The 20,439-nt window shown below is 39.8% G+C and overlaps 1 protein-coding gene across 3 annotated transcripts in view; it reads right to left on the reverse strand.

The window, feature by feature from the left end:
• Positions 1–874: 874 nt before the first annotated feature.
• SCG3 (secretogranin III) overlaps positions 875–20,439 on the reverse strand; it is a 41,532-nt gene continuing 21,967 nt past the window's right edge. For 2 of the 3 annotated variants that reach the window (XM_048867102.2, XM_075133088.1), the window contains exons 9-12: positions 15,291–15,374; positions 14,432–14,560; positions 10,303–10,383; positions 875–4,231 (exon numbers count right to left, since the gene is read on the reverse strand). In XM_048867102.2, coding sequence (XP_048723059.1) covers positions 4,113–4,231; positions 10,303–10,383; positions 14,432–14,560; positions 15,291–15,374 — 413 coding nt within the window. In that variant the 3' untranslated portion in view covers positions 875–4,112. The remainder of the gene's footprint in view (positions 4,232–10,302; positions 10,384–14,431; positions 14,561–15,290; positions 15,375–20,439) is intronic. The other variant, XM_075133089.1, reaches the window with a different exon arrangement.

Here is a 20,439-nt window from a genome sequence, read left to right on the forward strand (position 1 = left end):
GGGAAGGGCTCTTTAAGATACTGAAACGTTCTATGTATTAGGACCTTGGCTGTCATTGTACCAGTCAATATGAGTGACAGTTTCAAGGGGACTGTTCTCTTTGTATGGTCCTTGTTGCTTCTCACTCTACCTCTATCGTTACTGCACATGCAATTAACTTTATTCACTTGGGAAGACACTATTATGTCCTTGTATTTGTATCAATTCAATATGAAGGGAGAAAAATATTTGACATGTGAGAGTCTCAATGGTATGAACCAAAGTGAGCGGCATAGGGATAGACAATATGAAAAACTTGTTTGGATCGGAGATGGATCAAGGAAGCTGCAGCCTGGTTTTGCAAAACCTCATCAGTTTTAAAACACCACCATGAGCAGTGGTTCAGGATGTGAATGACCAGAGTTCTGGCAGGGGTGAAGAGCACAGTGTGTAAACACTTCTGGTTTTGTTGTATTTTTCTGATGAGCAAACCAGGCATTTGTGATTTCAGCTTTCCAAAACCTTTTTCCGTCAGGGTTTGTAAAGTCAAAACCTCAGGGGGATTTGGACCGGGTTCCATTTGACTCAAATCACCAAAGAAAGGGTGTGTCAGATAAAAGGTTTTAGTTTTGGTTTGGGGCCCATTGCTAGTGTGGACAGAAGCGTGGATGTAGGGCTCAGGCTATGAAGTCTGTCCATTGACTTTAGAGGGTGATAGACTGAGCCCATAATTCCAGCCAACATTCTTCAATCATTGGGGCCTACAGTATTCACATTGATACCCATGAGAAAGCTCCTATTGATTTCAGTGGAGCAGGATTGGGCCCTTCAAGAACCTGTCAGTGGGAACGATGTATTTAGTCCGTTTCAGAAGAAAAAACAAACCACCCTCAACTTCTGTAGCTTGTAGCAAAGTGTTTAATAAAGTACAGTATCAGAAACAATATTCTAATAGAAAAGCTCATACTGTGAATACTGGATATTTTGTACTTGTTACAATTGTCAGTGATCATTTAGGTAGTGAAAGATTTTTTGATGCATCTAGCAGAGATACAAACAGAACAACAAAGACAAATTTATTTTGTGGTATTAGAACTAGAGATGTGCAAGGATGGAAAATATTCCCCTTAGTTGTTAGTAGAGAAAATGCTGGCAGAACATGGTCTACTGATTTCCACCAAGTGCCCCGGTAGCAAGCAATGTGCTGAAAGTGTTGCATTCATAAATGGCTATTAACCTGCAGTACCACTTATAGCTAAGATCACTCTGACCTTCATTTAGCACAAGCCACAGCTGTTTTGCAGCATAGGATGATGCATTGGGCTGGCCCTGTCTTGTCATGTCATGTTATGAAAGGTGATGTGACTGCCTGAACTTGACTTGATGTGCCACCAATCAAACCAGCAGCTGAAACATTCACATAACAAACTGGACCAGTTGTCAGGAGGAGAAATGAATCCAGCTTAAACAATGGTTTAAAAACGCGAATCTACTCACCAGAGTAGTGCTTATCTACTCATCTTTTCATGTTGACTTCAATGGGACTACATGGGTGAGTGATTACTCAGCAGGAGTCAGGGCCACAGAGTGAGATTCTGACCAGTTTGGAGCTGGTCAAGCAATGGGATGTACATTTTTGGAACAATTTTCTCAAAAATTTCATCCCTTTTTGGTCGAAATTAACAATTTTGCAAAAGTTCAAAAAGTTTCATTAAAATTGTGAATTATAACAATTTTGGGCCAGGTCTGCTGTGGACACTGATTGCCTATAGATTCGTCACATGATATTGGCTGGCCGTGCCTTTCTTATGCTGTCACACCCCTGCACAAGCTTCTGACAATACCCAGCTAGGACCTCATCCTTGAAAAATCATTCAAAAATATTCTGTGACCCCTGATTTTGGCAGAAGAAGAAAGATTAAACCAAGGAGGGAGGGGAAAGCGGTGTGGGGAAGGAAGCAACTGTAAGGAGGAAGAAGAAGAGTCTGGATTAGTAAAATAAAATGACAACAGTCTTAATGTGCTATTGCCTTCCAAAGTGCCAAGAGTTATGGCCACTTTTAACTCACTTTCTCTTGTAACCCCCAAATTGGAAATGAGTCAATATTTCCAATTTAGTTTTCAAACAAGAAAGTGAGTTAAAAGTGGCCGGTGGGCCATGAACTGCTATCAAAGGGTAACTGATCTTTTGAGGGGCAAGAGGAGGAAAAAGGAGTCTAAATAGTCTAGGGAACATTAAAATGGGGAGTGGGCGAACAAAAGGAAAATGTAAAAGAGATAAGAAGGGTTAGGAACACCCCGCCACACACATTCATTTGAAATAGCAAGGGAAACTTTCCCCCATAATTTTCTCTTATACTGCTACTAGGTACTGTTTTTCATAGCAGAAGAGTACATGGATCACATTACTCAATATTCTTTTTGATTTCTTAAAAAAAATATTGTTAATGAGCAAAGCTATAATGCAATAACCAACATCGATAATGCACTAACCAGGGTGCATATAAGCAGGTTATGGTACATTTCTTGGATGCTTGAAGGCACTAATCAATCCATGCACCAACAGCCTTCTAACGTACATATTATTATGGCTCATTGCTATCACGTTCGACTGAAGTTTGCTACTGGTAAAATTTGTAGGTGTTTGCATTATGCTGGCTATTGGCCAGAGTTCATTCTGGCCATCAGGAAAAATGTAGTTCAGATCTTTTCCCTTCTTATTCTCAAGAGTGCTGAGAAAATAAGGAAGTAGATAGTCTCCCTATGTGACGCTAACACAGACCTTGGGGTGATCAAGGGCAAATTGTACATCCACAGTCCCTACACAGCCAGACAAGTATTTACCTATAGTCTTCATGGCAGTCAAGTGAACATCCCAGATTTTAAAATAATGTCAAATGGGAGTTAATCTCAATCATCCAGAAGGAGGCCAATGAGTGCAGGAGACAGAACCTTCCCAGGAGCTAGACTAGAGAACTCACTCAATCCTACAAAAGTTAAGCCTGACAACTTCCAGAACTAACTTCAAAACTCATTGCTTTGCCTTCGCTTTTACATACAACAGAGAGAGAGAGAGAGAGAGAGAGAGAGAGAGTTTTCCCATAATGCTAAAGGAAATAATATCACCCAGTACAGTTCAGGGGTCAATAAATGGACCATTGGCCTGATTTTCAGAAATGCTGCACTCCTTCCACTCCCATTAAAGTCTGTCTGAAAATCAGGCCACATGTTCCTGAGCACATCTCTAATTTCAAGCCCCCCTCAAAATGATTTCATTATCTTTACATTTTTTACTTAGCAATTCAACGCTATTTACACTTTACCAGGCTACTCACATCAAGAATGCAGTTGTTTATACATGCACAAAGAACTGACAGTTTTCAAAGGATACACTAAAGAACTGCTAAGGGTGTTAATGACAATGTCTCTACCATGGTTGGCAGGGGAAACTTCAGCTCTTTCCTGTACCACCTGTATTAAAGGCAGTTGCAGTGTCAGAGATACATTAGTTAGTTCATGGCACACGTACTCAAGGAGCTGTAATAGTGAATGTGCAAACACAAACACTGACAGGAAAAACAATGATACACCAATGATTTAAAAATAAGACATTCTAGACATAAAATAATGAGACTAATGACAATTTTAATATGGAAATTATTATCAAATATTTATTTGTAGAACTAGTAACTATCATTCATGTTCTAATAATGCCCTTTACAAATACATACAATAGCATCTTTGAAAAGCTAATGGAGTGAGAGCAGAAGGATGCAGTGTCAAAATAACTTTCCTTCAAAAACACATGGCTTTCGACCAGAGCACACCAAATGCAGACAGTATGTCAAAGAGAACTTTTTGTTGTTTACCCTGTTAAGTATAAATTTGATGTCATAATTCAGCCTTTGGGGTTGATATCTGTGTGTAGGAAAATACAGTATGCAGTCTGTGTACATAGCAATAGAGCTCTTCATTTTTGCCTAGAAAAGATTCAGTACAACGCAAACAGAGCACTTTCTAATGATATCCTCAAAGTAACAGATCTGAGGTCACTGAGCTAGGAGTGGGTGAAGCTATACTATAGTTTCCTACATATTGGGCAGTCAAGTGACTTTACCATCCTTCCTGTGTTTTTACAGGCTGCCGTATATGCGCTTGATCACATCCGCCTCTTCTTTGTCAAGGATGCCCTTGTCCACGTAAGCATCAGCTTGCTGATCAATGAAATCCCTCAGCTTTGAAAGATCATAATCTGCAAAACATGAATTCATGAACACCATAAGCTTTCCCCGCTTTGCTGTTTCACCAATGAAACAATGTAATTGTCAACATTATCCATCAAGTCCATTCTCTGTCACCTAGGAAAGAATGGAATTCACTACAAATGAATTTTGGCATAGTAATAAAAAACACCCTTGTGCAAAGTCCTCTTATTTCTGAGATGCAGTAAGTATTATTCATGTATCTTTCTTGCTCTGTAATTGTTTTTTTTTAACATAGATCATCCTTCAGTCCAGTGGTTCAATGTGCTGGAAGCCTGTGCGTGCAGAAGTTGTTGTTAAGGCCCTATTATGTTCCCAGTTATCACGGACTTCACAGAAAATACTAAACTGACAGTTTCCCATCAAAAAACATAAAGCCTGTGTTCTTCAACTCTGACAGCTTTTTGCTTATGACAAACTTCCCTTCCTGAGAACAGACGTAAGAAATTCAAGAAATCAAGTCACTGGGATTAAGTGGACAGGATATGATTATTCAGCTTTGGCAGGCTCCAAGAATAATTTCCAGATTTGAAAAATATTGCAGTGAGTTTTCTGTATGTGCCAGTCCACATTACAAGTACTGAAAGACGCTTTCCATGTTGTGCTGCACTGCTAAATGATAAACACAGGCGCCTACACCAAAGAATTTGCATCTACCCAGCATAATGCAGGTTGAACGCCACTGAACAAAACCTTGCTATGATTGAAAATGTTACTGTTATCCATGGAAGAAGTATAGCTTTAGGCACCAATTCTGCAAAGAAATCTGAAGAACTCTCCCTGAGCAGCCAGTGGGCCATCTTAACTCTGACATTAGATATAATACACTAATGCGCACACAGAGGCAAGATTCAATGGAGGAAACAATGGCTGGCAGTCTGGAGAATATCAATGTTCTAAAGATTTATGTTAATTTAAATGAATGAATATCTTTCCTAGAAAAGAATTCCTGTTTAATTTTTACAGTATGAATTATTTAGTCCATAAACAGAGGCATCAGAATTCTCATAGAAAATTTGTTGTGACTTGTTCAAATGTGCATTATCATATAAATATGAATTTAAGGACTTCTTCCTCTAACTGTGCACTATTTGCATAACAGACCATAATACCTTTCTCTGCCTTGTAATGGTTGAATGAGTAAGGAGGGACGATGTGCAGGGACACTTTCAAAAGCAGATTAATTTATGCAATTCAGTTTTTGCAATGAAAAGAGTTAAATATTGAGGCAGTGGTAACAGTGCAATGTTAACAGTGCCAAGAGCAGGGGGCTGGGAGTCAGGACTCCTGGGATGAAATCTTGGTCCCACTGAATCCAATAGGAGTTTTGCCACTGATTTTAATGTGGCCAGGATTTCACTCCTGGTTTGTGTTCCATGGTCTGTTACTGACCTCAGGTAAATCACCGAATACAGCCTTCCCTCAGTGTACCCATTTGCATAATAGCTATAATAATGCTTACCTATCTAATAGCAGAGCTGTGAGATTTCACGAATGTTTGTAAAGTGCTGTGAGATTCTCAGATGAAAGGGAAGTGAAAAACATTTATTGTAATAGTCTTATTTATTTATTATTAACTATTTCAATTTGCTCCAAACCTTCCCCTTTTTAACATGATACTGCAGGTCTGGCTATCAGTAACACTTCACCTGTGACCGACCTGACATGGAACATTTCTTGTGGACCTAAATTAGAAGGACTGAACACCTCATAATCGTGGCTTGTGTTAAAGTGCCAATACTGAAAGGCTGTAGTTCCTGGGAAATTTCTGTGAGAGCTGGGGATAAAGCAGGCTATCAAGGTAAGGATTCTGAAGGCACTAGTTTAAGACATCTGCTCAAATGACAGGGCCAAATGCAGCCTTGCTGTGAAAGTGACATGACGGGTGGAGTTTCACCGAGGCTGACTGTGGTCCATAGATATCAGACATCAGAACAGGCCAGAGATGGGACATGCTCTCTTCTTTATGTGGAACAGTTACTACAGTTAACTGCATACATATAAAAGGAGGCAGTGCTCTGTTAGCATAAATTTCACATTTCTATTAGGTTTCAATACTAAGTCCATAACTTCTTGCTCTGGAGCCAAAGTAGATTACCAAAAAACAGCAAAGTCAAGAATGAGCAGATTAATTTGCAGAAAGTGAAAGGTAACACAAGACAGGCCTGCATTTAAGAATATATATGCTAGGTCCTTGCAAAGCATGGAAGATATTAAACACACAGTCTATGAACTCAATCTTTGTACATGAGAACTCTTACTGAGCCCAGTAGAAGCAATGTGTGTGTAAAGGCTGAGGGATTGGGCTTTTAAGAGAGCACTTTTTCCTTGGCTGAGATACTCCACAGTGTTGCCAAGCTGTTCTTGGTGCAAGACTGCATGGGATAGGCAAAGATGGCGTTGAGTCTTTATGATCCCATGAGCTGAGGGCCTGCCAGAGACCAATCTAGTTCTCAGCATAAGATAGAGCAGCCCTGAGGCTGCTCTAAATAATGCCTAGCTGAATATAGCCTCAATAGGATTAATTCCAGGGGTCAGCAGGATTTATGGATGCTCCAGCCATGCTCCCTTTTCCCTGGACATGCATGCACCTTTATGCTGGGGGCAGGGTGGAAAAGCTGTGTATGAGCCTTCATTGTGGCTCTATGCCAACTGAGGATTCCTATATTCAAAGGAAATGCCTGGGGACCAGATCTGCTGGTTTTACAGTTGCTTTGCATGACCAGAGCATGGCAAAATAGCCAGAGCAGGGTAAAGACTCTGGTTTTTAATATGCAGATACATTAATGCTAGGTTTCAGAGGAACAGCCGTGTTAGTCTGTATTCGCAAAAAGAAAAGGAGTACTTGTGGCACCTTAGAGACTAATTAATGCTAGAGACATTAATGCTAGTGAGTTAAGTCTTATATGCCTCCATGATGAAAATATGCCCAATTCTTCAGCCTTTATTCAAGCAAAATTCCTATTGCTTTCATTTACAAAATCCCCAGATTCACTCTTGTTTTACATTAATATTTGCAACTACTGGATCAATTACATGGAAATTTGATGGTTTAATTAAATGCTAATTGAAATTACAACAGTGAAGATTTTATCCAATTTTGGCTAATCTGCATATGTAAAATGGCAACATTATTGTAGTTTCCTTTCGAACTCAGCATATGTCAGCTATGTTACATGTCTTTTAACTGCAATATTTCTTTACGCCTCATTAACTGGAATATGTAAACAAAAAAAAATCTTCTTTCACACATCTGAAACATTACACTGAACTCTGAAATGGCCATACTAAATTATACTGAGGCTAATTTACATATACAAATGAAGTCAATTGGTGGTATTTCCTAAAAATAATCATCGAAATCTTTCTACTCTATGAATGGTGAGAGTGAGTGTTATGAAACCTGATGGCTCTCTCATTACCTAAGTATTTTGTGAACAATTCAAAATATGCTGATTTGCATATAGTAATTAGGTATCTCACAGTCATGTTTCTGAGGACTAAAAATTAATATAGAGTTATTCAGAAAGAAGGCAACCTTCAGGGCTGGGAGCTATGCCAATTTACATCAGCTGAGAATCTGGCCCTAAGAGCGTGGATCTCAAAGGTGGATAGAGCATTCAAATAACAGCCTAATTCACCACTGCATTGCTTGTTTTATGTCAGTGTAACTCCACCAATTTGCCTGGGTCTTCAGCTCCCACCAGCACTGGAGACAGCATGGATGGGCCCACAGAATCAGGGAGCCATAACTGGCTCCCTGATGACCTGCCTGTTCCCGTGTTCAGCAAAGTTTGGTTATAGAAGAGAATAAGGCGAGAAATCAGGCCCCAATTTCTATTAATGGTCACCTAAATCACACAGGATTGTTTCTGTTTCCTGATTGGATGACTGATTTTTTTTAAACAGAAAAATGGCAAATAGCAAATAAGGGCTGATGAAGTCCCAGAGGGAATTTTCAGATGAATAATCATTTCTGTTAAAATTCATGAAACATTCTGGACTTGCAAACATTTTCCCAAGTAAGCTGACTCATCCATATACTTACAAGCAATTACTAATACAGGCCCATGAGTGGAGCAAATGTGCCATGTTTATGCACAAATATATTTGTGAATCACTTTTTGTATTATTCCACCATGTCCAATTTGCTAGTTTGAAAGTAGACAAAGAATTGATGAGCATATAATCTTGAAGTGAAGGATTATGATCCTGTATGATTCAGTCTGGGATAAACTTACTCAGTTTGTACTCCAATTACAAGCACTGCTAGATTTTTGAATGAGCAGTTGCCAGAATACACAGTATAGAAACTAAGGGGTAAAGCATCAGGAGATTAAGGATTTTATTCTCATTTACTTATAGTTTAAGGCCCTAATAGTATAAAATATAATGATGTTCAAGATTGCCATTGTGGATCCATTCATTTAAGGAATTCACATCAGCACATCTTACTGCTTTTCCAGACAGATAAAATGCCAGTATATCCGTAGTCACTGTCATTTGCAGTAATTTGCAGTAATGCTGGGGAAAAGGTTACTGTGAAGAGGAGTGAGGGGCTGCTCAGGAAATGGTAAACAGAAAACAATCCCATGTGATTGAACACTAATTGCTGTAACAAACGCACTGATAAATGGAAATATTTATTGGAATTGGCATGAAAACTCTGCAGTAAAATGCAAGCCTGCCACCAACTACAACTGTTGCTGTGGGTTGTGTGGAGAGGATTTGAAGAGGGAAGGAGTTATACGTGAGAAAATCGGGTCATTATTGTTCAGTCCAAACATCTTTTACTGAGCTTCTACAAAGGAAATGAATGTGTCAAGCTGTACTCATGCACTGATTAAATAGTGCCCATCTTACACTTTATCACACATAGGGGCTGCTGAGAGCACGTGGGGCAGAACCTTCATCACACATAGGGGCTGCTGAGAGCACGTGGGGCAGACTCAGTCTCAACTCCCCCTCCTCCATGGCTGGTGGCTGAGCTCTTTCTCTCCTTTTCCAAATGCTTTACACACTTTCCCCCACCATGCCTGTGGTTTCTCCCTACCATGGACAGGACGATGGTGGAAATCCAGCCAATAGCACCACGGCTGAGACAAGAGCTGGGATGCTGGTTCTGTATGATGCCTTGAGGGAGGAGATTGTATGGACAAGCCAAGTGGTCCTGTTCCTGTGGATCCTGCCCTTGCCCCTCTACCCCTCCCCAGCCTTTCCGCACTGTTGCCAGCCCCATCTCCTAGGAGAAGCAACGTGTTGGAGAAACAGTCTACAGAAGGTTGGGCAGCTGTTTCAGTCACTGTTCCTCTTCTACAGAGCTTTACATATGAAAGATGCACAGTGCCCTTAGAGCCAATCCTAGGAGCAATTAATAACACCATAATGCTCTTATCCTGCAGATGCGATTCCTAGATGTTTTCACCTTGACAGTATATGAAACAAAATCTACAGGATTAGAGTTTCCTGCTACTTGGAAAGGGATGCACAGCACCAGCACAATGCCATTGGGTTCCCACAGATGCATGCATACATTAAAAAGATCCTCTTCATGAATGCTAAAAAAAATAATCCTTAAAACACCTCTATTGATCTCACGGTGTAGGACTGACATTCAATGCATGCTGCAAGGCTAATTTATTATTCTCTGGAGTTTGGTGAGTGGGTGCTTAGGTGGGGGGATGAGGGGACTCAAGGAGTTTATTTCCAGCAGGTTAGTCAACATAAATTTTGTGAATTCAGGGCCAGTCTGGACAGGCTAGTTTTTATATTTTGTAGTAGTTCAGTGCAATATTAAATATATTTCCATAAGATCATGGATCTTTATAACAGACTATTTATATAATTTGTACACATAGCCTACATTTGGGCCTAGACTACTTAACAGTGATTCTAGCATCACTAAGTATGAGGCTGTGATCCAGACATGTCCCTAGTCTCACATTTTATATTTCTATGGTTCAGCTCATCTCATCAGGCTAATTTATACGATGTAATTTATAAACTAAATTGTAATCTGAGTAGCGTCCACCCCACATGTGCAAGATTATTCATTTCATACCTTCTTTATTTCCCTGCTTGTTGTGCTTCTTCAGCCATTCTATATTCTTCCTGATGGCTTCCAAATATGCCTCAGCTTTCCCTGGAGGAACAGATGAGAGACAAATCAAACATCCTTCATCAATGATTGATGCAGCTTGTTTAACTGAGAAAATTTGGTTACAGTGAAGGCAGATTAAAACTGTTCTTAGTTTCCATTTAAGGGACCAGCCCTGTCATCCTTATTCAGGCAAAATTCCCATGCATGGCTAGCAGATCCTGTCTGTGAGAGATTAGTCAGCTCTGAAATGAATTTATGGCCGTTTCCTCGCTTTGATTTGTGTAACTCCCGTTGATATCCAGAGATATTGCATGAATGGACTAGAGTCAGTCTGTGGTGTTTAGAGCACAACAGCTGTTAAACAAAGATTAAAGTGTTAAGACACTGGGGTATGATTTTAACAAGACTGAAAGCTTTGTGCATCAGCTCACATACTAAAAACATCAGAAACCTCTTCTGTTGACTGGTATAACAGTGCACATCAAATATAAGATTGTGATGTTCTGAAAGGCTTAAGAAAAAACCTACAACCTGAAATGCAGGCACAGTATTAGCTGAGAAAAGGAAAGCATGAAAACTATATAATCTCGTTATAGCCTTTATATTTTGAAATAGTGTCTATTTTTAGCCCCAAGAGCACACAGGTCAAAATTAGTTCAAGGATTACCTGATAAGGCCCTGAAAGGAATGTTATAGATAATGGATTCTGAATTCTTAACTTGGCTAGAGCTTTATTGATGTAACATGCTCATATTTGTCAGGAAAAGACTAGTGAGATTAACTTGTGGAAGACTGTTACTGCCTACTGTGCATGTCTGATCCCATCAATAAGTGGATACAATAGTAAATATACTGAAACCTTTGAGCTAGGAGTGCAGAGTTAGCGTGGAAGGAAGTCAATCTGTGAAACAGCAAAGCATGTTAGATGAAGAGACAAAGGGTCAAATTCTGATTTAATTTATACCTGTGCAGGTCCATTGAGTTGAATGTGGTCGTGAAGGTCTGAGAGCAAAATTTGGCCCAAACTGGATACATCCTCCATAGACATCCCACCACTAGCTAGGGTATCTTGCCTCAGATTGTTAAATTAGTCTGCAGTTGTGGACTTCTCACTGCTACTGGATGCTCAAATAGCCACAGCAGCAAAAATACCCACTTCTCTCTGTGATTGGCTATAAGAGTGCACCCCATCCTACTGGGTGCCAACCTATGTATGGTGACTCATGAACTGTGACCTCTAGGCTTGATTATTGCAACTCGTTATATCTAGCAGTGAAACCACATATGCTGAAAAAGCTCCAACCAATACAAAATACAGCAGCTGCCAGCTTGGCAACCAGGTTGCCATAAACATATCATCCCAGTTCATCACTCTCTGGTACTGGTTCATCAGTGAACAAAGAATCCATTTCAATGATTCTGCTCTGATATTCAAAGTCCTCCATAAGACTGGCCTCAGTTACCGAACAAATCACCCATCTCTGCAACCATGACCTCCCATGACAGCTACCTTCTACTGGAACAAGAAACTGTTGACCATTGAGGAGGCTTGTGAGTGTAAGAGACAGACTGTCCATGGGAGATGTAACTAGACTATAGAACTCACCCCAGCAACAGATACAAATGACCCTGGAGCTTGCCACTCTCATAGCTAAATGCAGAACACATGCAAAACTTAGCTTTCCCTCAGTAAGTCCTACACACAAACACATGACACCCACTCTCTCTCACACACAAACCACTACCAACCACAAAATCCTATGAAGGAATCAAAGTATTTTTCCTACAAGCTGCAAGGAAAGAATTATACAGAGAAAGTGTTACTGTTCTATTTAAGTACTTGAGAGGTGCTGAAACACGATAGTGATGGGCATTATGGAAGTGCCTTGACACAAGAGATTTAGCTAAAAGTACATTTGTGCTTGTCTTTGGATTTTGGGTCATTCCGTGTCTGAAATACACGCTGGCGAGACATGCTGTTTTCCGTGGATTTTCTGTGTAGTATGCCAGCAGAGTTGGATTTTTTCCATTTACTATGGATTTCTGTGGAAAGAGTAGCTTATGATCAGGCTAACCTGCCATTGCATGCAACATTAAATGCTGTGTTGAGGCAGCTGGCATGGTAACAGGTATCAATGCTCTGTTTCCTCTTTGAGCTGCTAATTTACTGCCAGAACATAAAGTTCTGCATCACTTTGAAAAGGCAATTGCTTAGGCTGACAATGGTTGTTAAAAGCACCCTCACTGTCTAGCAGTGGGCCATCCAAATTGCTTCATTCTGTAGAACAGACAACTCACTGCCTTTCAATATCAGCTTCTCATAACACAGATTGGAGAAATCAATATGTTCAGTCCAGAATATTAAATGCACCGATGATCTTAGGTCACTAAAATGCCACAGATGCAAAGAAGCAATATCTCACTGCACTAGGGTATTAAAAGGCATTTGATCTGATTCCTAATGTAGGCTATAAATTCTGTAATAAAGGATTATGGCCACAGTTCAGCTAGGCACATGGATCTGTGTATTTAAAATTAGGCATATGCTTAAGTACGTTTCTGAATCAAGGCCTATGTGCAGAGGCGTAGGAATAGAATGAAACAAAATAAAATACATTTTAGGAGACAAAATGAGAAAACAGTACTGTTGCTAGAGACATCTTTTGAGGTAGGATCATATTTACTAAATAATACACTAGCTGCATACACACTGCAATCACAACTACACTAACGAGTTATCTTCACTCAGCCATTGGGAGTGCTAAAGAATCATGTTAAGGGACTATAATATTAATAAAATGGTAATTAACCAATTTAATAAATTAATTCATACTTTTTTGCAGATAATGGACTAAATTAATGATATTTTGACCTTACAGATGTCAGCAAGCAAGCCTGTATAAGGAGACTGTTAATCATTCCAGTATGAATTTCTTTCATTCATTCCTAAAAACCTTAAGTTGCAAAGGGTTAAAAATCTTAGAAAAGGAAAAAAAATACTATTTTAAACTCATATTGTCTTATTTTCATAATTTAAAAATAAGCATTTTGGGTTCTTTTCTGAGCATCTTTGGGATTCAAAACAGATCCTGCTCTCTCATTAGACTCAACAATATAATTCCGATTGACTCCACTGTACACGGCTGCACTATCCAGGCTCTTTAAAATATGTTTTAAACAAAATAATTTGCACTGAGAAACTTCTCAGGGCAGAGAGACTGTCTTCCTCTGCTTTACATGGAGCCAACCATGTCTAGTGCTTAAACAAGTACTAAATGATAATATACATGTGACTATACTGCATTCACATTTAAGGGATCTCTTCTTCCCTCGATGTGTATGTGTATCTCATTTACGTTACACAAAATTATGCTCTTGCATAAAGAGGCTGCTGATATTCCACTTCCGTCACTAGGGTAGTTTAAGGATACTAATAATCATTCCAGGCTGTTTAGACTGGGGATTGGTGGCAGGGAATACAGACTGCTGGATTTAAGCCATGGTGCTAAATTTGAATTGTCATTACTCAGTACCAGCTTATCTGAAAGGCCTGAGCAATTCCAATCAGTTTAGGGGTCAAAGAATATATAAAGAAAAAACTTCACAGTGCAGAGGAGAGCTAGGGAATTCACTAGTTTGGGTTGAAATTCATGAAGGTCTGCCGCCCAGCAGTGTTGCGTGCATTTGGGAAGAGCAGTCACATATGCATGAACGGAATTGTATTAATATTAGGGCTGGCTGAAAATTTTCCATCAATGGGAAATTGTTTTTTGATTAAATGAAAATGTTTATGAAAAATGTCTGCGTTCAATGGAAAATGTTGATTGTTCATCAAAACACCATGCACACGACAAGCATGTCAGTTCAGAGAGTGAGAGTTCAGACCCAAGAGTTGAATAGGAATTGGTCCCATGCTCGCACAGAGCGCTAAACACAGGACCAATGGGCTTGTCTCATTAAAAAATTATTCCAGTGGTGGTATTATGCTGTATCCACACACCTGTGCCACTCTGCTGTGTATGTAATCCACTGCTAGCCTGACCAGGAAAAAAATCCAATCTTTCGGTGCACAGGCTAATAGCAAGAGTACCTTTTGGTTCTTCATTGTTTCCTGCTGTATTTTGTTCTTCCACTTTTGTGGAATCCTTCAATGTTTCATATTGTTTTTCCATTTTAGCTGCTTCTTCCTTTGTACTGTCTGCCTCTTCATTGCTCTTATCTAAAGAAGTTGCAATCAGAACATTCCCTTACTTTTGTACCATACGTACCATAAGTGTTTTGAAATCACATCATTCATTGCTAAGCATTAGCATGTTCTTTTGGGAAGTTCAAAGACTTTGACTGTTGATTCAGAAAGAAACTCATAGAAGCCTGAAAATGGTGCATCTCTAAAGGTCATCTCCTGCCTTGGTCACTGAAAATGCCTACATTTTCTCTTGCAAACACTAGTTCAAGTCAGTCAATTAAGATATAATCATATATATTCCCTAAGGGCTGGTTTCAAAGTTCATGGAAGATTATGGGAGTTTCTCCATTGATTTCAATGGGCTTTAGATCAGGCCTTACAATCCACAGAATGGGGCCAGTCTTTATTTTTTTCTTGTATTGCAGTGCGTACAAAGAAATCAAACCCATCGAAGTCTAGGGCCAGGTCCTCCAAAGCATTACACAAGGGTTGTCCTTGCATATGGGTAATGGTCACTGAAGTAAGGATAGTCCCCAGTGGAATAAGGACGCTTGTGAATAAAGATTTGGAGGTTTTGGCATTATGTGACAACTCCTTCCTTCCAGCATAGACACGATAGTTACAGCCCTGCATTTTGCAGGCTCAGACCCTTAAATTACCAGTCTGACACCTTGTGCAATCAGTTTACTTATAACTAAATAGGTTGAACAACAATGTGCTATTAAACAGTGATTGCAAGGAGATAGAGGAACAGAGTAAATACCTGCTAGTAGCTTGTTTTTGGTGCTGGTCAGGGGGCTTTCAAGTTTACTCTTTGTCTGCAGAGCTATCATTGCATCCAAGTTTTCTGAAAAATGAAAAACATCTAGTTACTCTCATACTGAAAATGACAGTGCCCAGATTACCCACCTGTGCAAGAACATGGTTAAATTGCCTGTAGAAAACAAAAGGGTTAAACAAGGAATTAATAATTCTTGTCACTGAAGACATAATGTAAAGGCAATTGATTACCAAGTAACAGAATAGCTATTTGGCTACAGAGAACTTTGAATATTTTTAAGTTAGAAAATATGCTACAGCATGATAATATGGGCAATAAATAATATCAATATGCATAAAAGACAGCAAGAGAATGTAGATCTATTCAAATTAGAGTATTTAAATCATCCAGACTCTTCTTCCATTTTGATTCAGTGAATGAGCTGACAAAAAATACAGACCACATTGTGCCTACCAACTGCTTTTGGTGTAAGGAATGGATCTGTGCAATTACAGACATTATCTCAATCAAAGCTGCAAACAGCATGTTTTTTTTTCCTGGAAGGAGCATATTCCCCTGAACAGTTTCTCTGACAAGTGCTTTTATAGTCTAGTTGGGAAATTAGTCCAGTAAAAAGGTTTTGTGTGATATTTAAACTGGAATCAACTTTTAGAAAGTTCACTTGATTAAAACAGCATTTGTATAAGTGCTGCAGAAAACAAACATTTATTAAAAACTTAGCAGACTATGGAGACTTTATGTGGCCCTAGGAGCCTGTAGAACAATACTTTCTAGTACTTTATAAATCTTTAGGGCTAACTCTTGTATCCTACAAAAGTCAAAGCAGAATTTGGCTCTTAGAAGGAAAAACATTAACACCTCAGATACAATCAGTGCATACTAGTACAAGGAAAATGAAACCCTTTAGATATTGTATTTAATTACACACATAATTAGCAATCCAGAATTAAACCACTCAAAAATTTCACAGAGCAGCTGCTGGTTTAGAAGTTAAATTAGCTGTTACCACTCAAGAAAGAGATCTTGGAGTCATTGTGGATAGTTCTCTGAAAACATCCACTCAATGTGCAGCAACAGTCAAAAAAGCAAACGGAATGCTGGGAATAATTAAGAAAGGGATAGATAATAGGATAGAAAATATCATGTTGCCTCTATATAAATCCCTGGTACACCCACATCTTGAATACTGTGTGCAGATGTGGTTGCCTCATCTGCAAAAATATATATTGGAATTGGCAAGGGTTCAAAAAAGGGCAACAAAAATGATTAGGGGATGGAACGGCTTCTGTATGAGGAGAGATTAATAAAACTGGGCCTTTTCAGCTTGGAAAAGAGATGGCTAAGGGGAGATATGATTGAGGTCTATAAAATCATGACTGGTGTAGAGAAAGTAGATAAGGAAGTGTTTACCACTTCTCATAACACAAGAACTAGGGGTCACCAAATGAAATTAATAGGCAGCAGGTTTAAAACAAATAAAAGGAAGTATTTCTTCACACAACGCAGAGTCAACCTGTGGAACTCCTTGCCAGAGGATGTTGTGAAGACCAAGACCATAACACGGTTCAAAAAAGAATTAGATCAATTCATGGATGATAGGTCCATCAATGGCTATTAGCCAGGATGGGCAGGAATGGTGTCCCTAGCCTCTGTTTGCCAGAAGCTGGGAATGAGCTACAAGGGATGGATCACTTGATGATTATCCGTTCTGTACATTCCCTCTGGGGCACCTGGCATGGTCCACTGTCAGAAGAGAGGATACTGGGCTAGATGGACCTTTGGTCTGGGCCAGTAGGGCCATTCTTATGTTCTTAAGTATAGAATTGTGGATTGATGTTCAAGTGTACTTTTAAAAGGTTGCTGAAAGAACAAGTAAATTCTAGACTATCGCCACAATATAAATGAAAAAGCATAACTAATTACATGATAATCTACAAGACCCAATGGGATTTGTACTCCTCAGTCACTTCACTGCTTCTGCAATTCCCACCCACATGCCTAACATTTCTTTGTATTTTTCTATATTATCAGTGCAGTCCAATTTCAACTCAATTTATTGCTGGTAAACAATACACGTTATCGTCTTGTTGAGTACTCTGTGCACAAGACAATAATGTCTGTTGTTCACCAGCAATGCAAGTATATAAATATATAAAATTAGCATTGTTTACCACTAGTAAATTGGGGTTTGTCACTGAAATCAACATAGAACAAAACATGAAGATAGAAAAAAGTTTAATCTTCAAAAGCTGATGTATAAAGCTCTAGTCCTCACAAGTAGATGTGGACAATTACTTATAGAAGCCCTTTCAATAGGGAGTGCTTTTTACAAGCAAAACTTTGAAGCTGCCTAGTTAGCTGCATGGCACGTTAACATTAATATAAACATTTAGCGAACTACTGTATTTTCAGTTTCATATATTGGGAGTTAGCTGTGCAAGCCATTAATGGGGATTGCAATGACACATTCTCACACACAACAGTGATATGATTACCCAAGAGGCCAGATTCTTATTAAAGAGGATTGGTTGCTTCCCTTTTTTCCAAATTAATTTCCCCTCCCCCCCCCAGCAGTTTTCATTTTTTCAAAGCACTGGTGTTTCCATCAGATGTGGATGGACCACGGTTGAATGATGTTTGCTTTGAGTTACATTAATGGTGTGAGTCATCTCAGAAATGACATGTGCAGGGCCAGTAGCTAAGCAACTGAACGTCCTATTTGGTGGTCTAACAAGATCTGATGACTTTTCTAGTCTGGTTACCCTAGCAACTTATTTGTTATAGAGAAAGAATTCATAAAGGTGTTGACCTTTTGTCAGCCTGGCTACCTCTTTGTAATGGTACTAATCAAGACAACAAAACAAGAGATAAGGAGCTAATGGATGTGACTCAGGATAGTAAAACAGCTATCCCAAGGGCAATAGGCTTTGAGAATGTTATTAACTATCATGAAGGCACTGTTGTCTAATGGTTAGATCCAGACATCAAGCAGATCTGGTTTCTACTCCCAGCTCTACCACTGGCTTACTCTTTGATCTTGGGTGAGTCACTGGGGCCATTTTGTAAAGTGGCCTCTTATTTTGGGTATGCAATTTGAGACATCAAGAGACAAATTTACAGAGGTCCAGAGTACTGTATTTCCCTCTGACTTCAGCTAGAAATATGAGAACTCAGCTCTTCTGAAAATCAGGCCCAAAGTTTCTCTAATTGGGCACCCAAAAAACGAAGGCACCTAAAATCAGAGGCCCCCTTAAAAATGATTAGCCTTACACCTCTCTGCCTCAGTTTCCCATTTGTAAAATGGGATAGTAATACTAATCTATTGTCATAAACCCCTTTGAAATTGTTGTGTAAGAGCCAATTATTGTTGTGAGAGTCAATTATTATTACTTAAATGACTATGGGCTTGTTAGTGGGCAGTGAGTAATCTGCCCATGCTAAAGTTTAGCTGAATGAATAATGAAATCCAACGCTGATACTTCTGTCCCTGTGTACAGATCTTTTCATGAGGGTTTCCGGGGTTTTGTAACATTTCCTGGAAAGACATAATTTCTTTGCATAATCAACCTGTGCCTAGGAGGCATTTTCACATTCTAACCTTGTTCACTTGTCAACTTAATTTGAAAGTTGACTGATGACAAAAATTTATGGCATTAAACAACACTTCTGCAAAAGACTTGTTCTGTTGTATTGTTCCCATGCAGCATAGAAATGCTGGGTTTTTAAACAGAATGTGATGATCATAGCTCCTGATAGCAATCTTAACTACAGGTAAAGAAATCAGTTTAACATGCTGTAGCAGGCTTCAGCATAAGAGTTTGTGCAGATAGTTGCCAGTACGTTGATGTATGTTTCAGTCACCAAGAAAAGCAGAGCTCAACCAGGCTTTCCTGCTTCTTGCAATGGGTGATCTGAGAGATCTTGCAAGCTCTCTTTCCATCTCTCACAAGATGCAAGTCTGCTCAGTAATTGTTTATGTATTGACTTGAGTATATATGATTCACTGCTCCTTCCTGCATGGAATGTCAGGCTGGCTCAATAATTTGGGCCAAATTCTGCTCTCTGTTACATTGATGTAAACACAAGTAATTCTGTTGACTTCCATGGCTTGTCACCAGTGAAACTGAATGCAGTGTTTGGCCCTTAATCAGCTTCACATATCTCACCCCATCAAAAAGGAGTTATATGAACTACTAGTAGCTAGAGATGGGCCTCCAGCACCGAACTAGAGGTGGGTTGCAGTCATGGAATGGAGGCAGCACGGGTTTTGCTGATGGATGATTCACTCTTGCCCATAGACAGGAGAAAGATGTCCACAGTGACACATCTATGGACATCTGGATCTGTCTGTGGCATTTATCATCACTGATCATGGCATACTATTGTCCTTCCTCAGAGGGAAGCACTGAAATGGCCCACATCCTTCCTCTAGGGATACTGCAGAGAGATGTGATAGTGATAGGTAACTGCCCCTTTGCCTCCAGAGAACGCACCTCTGGAGTGTCGAGTCTCTCCTCCATCCTATTTAACATCCACACCAGGTTAAAAGAGCAATCCTAAGGCACCATGGTCTCAAATGGCAGCAACATTCAGACAACACCCAGCCCTACATCTTCATTACTTCTGACACAAGGAGCACCATTTCCAACTGTCCCATTGGCCAGCCATAACCTGCACCTGGATGTAAGCAAGCTGGCTGAAGCTGAACCCACACAAGACAGAAGTGATGGTGGGAAGAGGGAGATACTTTGAACATCTAGCAACTATTGTCACATCATTTTCTACCAAGGGAGTCTGCCTCCATATCATCAGCTCAGACCACAGCTTTTAGGTCCTTCTAGACTCCCCATTGCTATGCGGTTTGTTTGTTCCCCAGGTCCCGAAAGGGGTAAGCATCCAGAGGGACTCGGCCAGAGAGCTGAGACTCCATCCCCTTCAGAGTGCTACAGCCACTTAAGTGACCAGATCTGGAGTTAGTGTATAACCCATCAACACCCTAAGGGGGCACCGGTGCAGGACCAGAATGCTGACAGTCTGCCACTGGCTAGGAGGCTGAGGCCTCTACTGTTTGTTGTGAAGCTCTAGCTGTGCTGCTCCATGCTTTTGTGACATCCAGGACATACATAGGCAT

Source organism: Caretta caretta, chromosome 10, assembly GCF_965140235.1.
Source record: "Caretta caretta isolate rCarCar2 chromosome 10, rCarCar1.hap1, whole genome shotgun sequence".
NCBI classification, from domain to species: Eukaryota; Metazoa; Chordata; order Testudines; family Cheloniidae; genus Caretta; species Caretta caretta.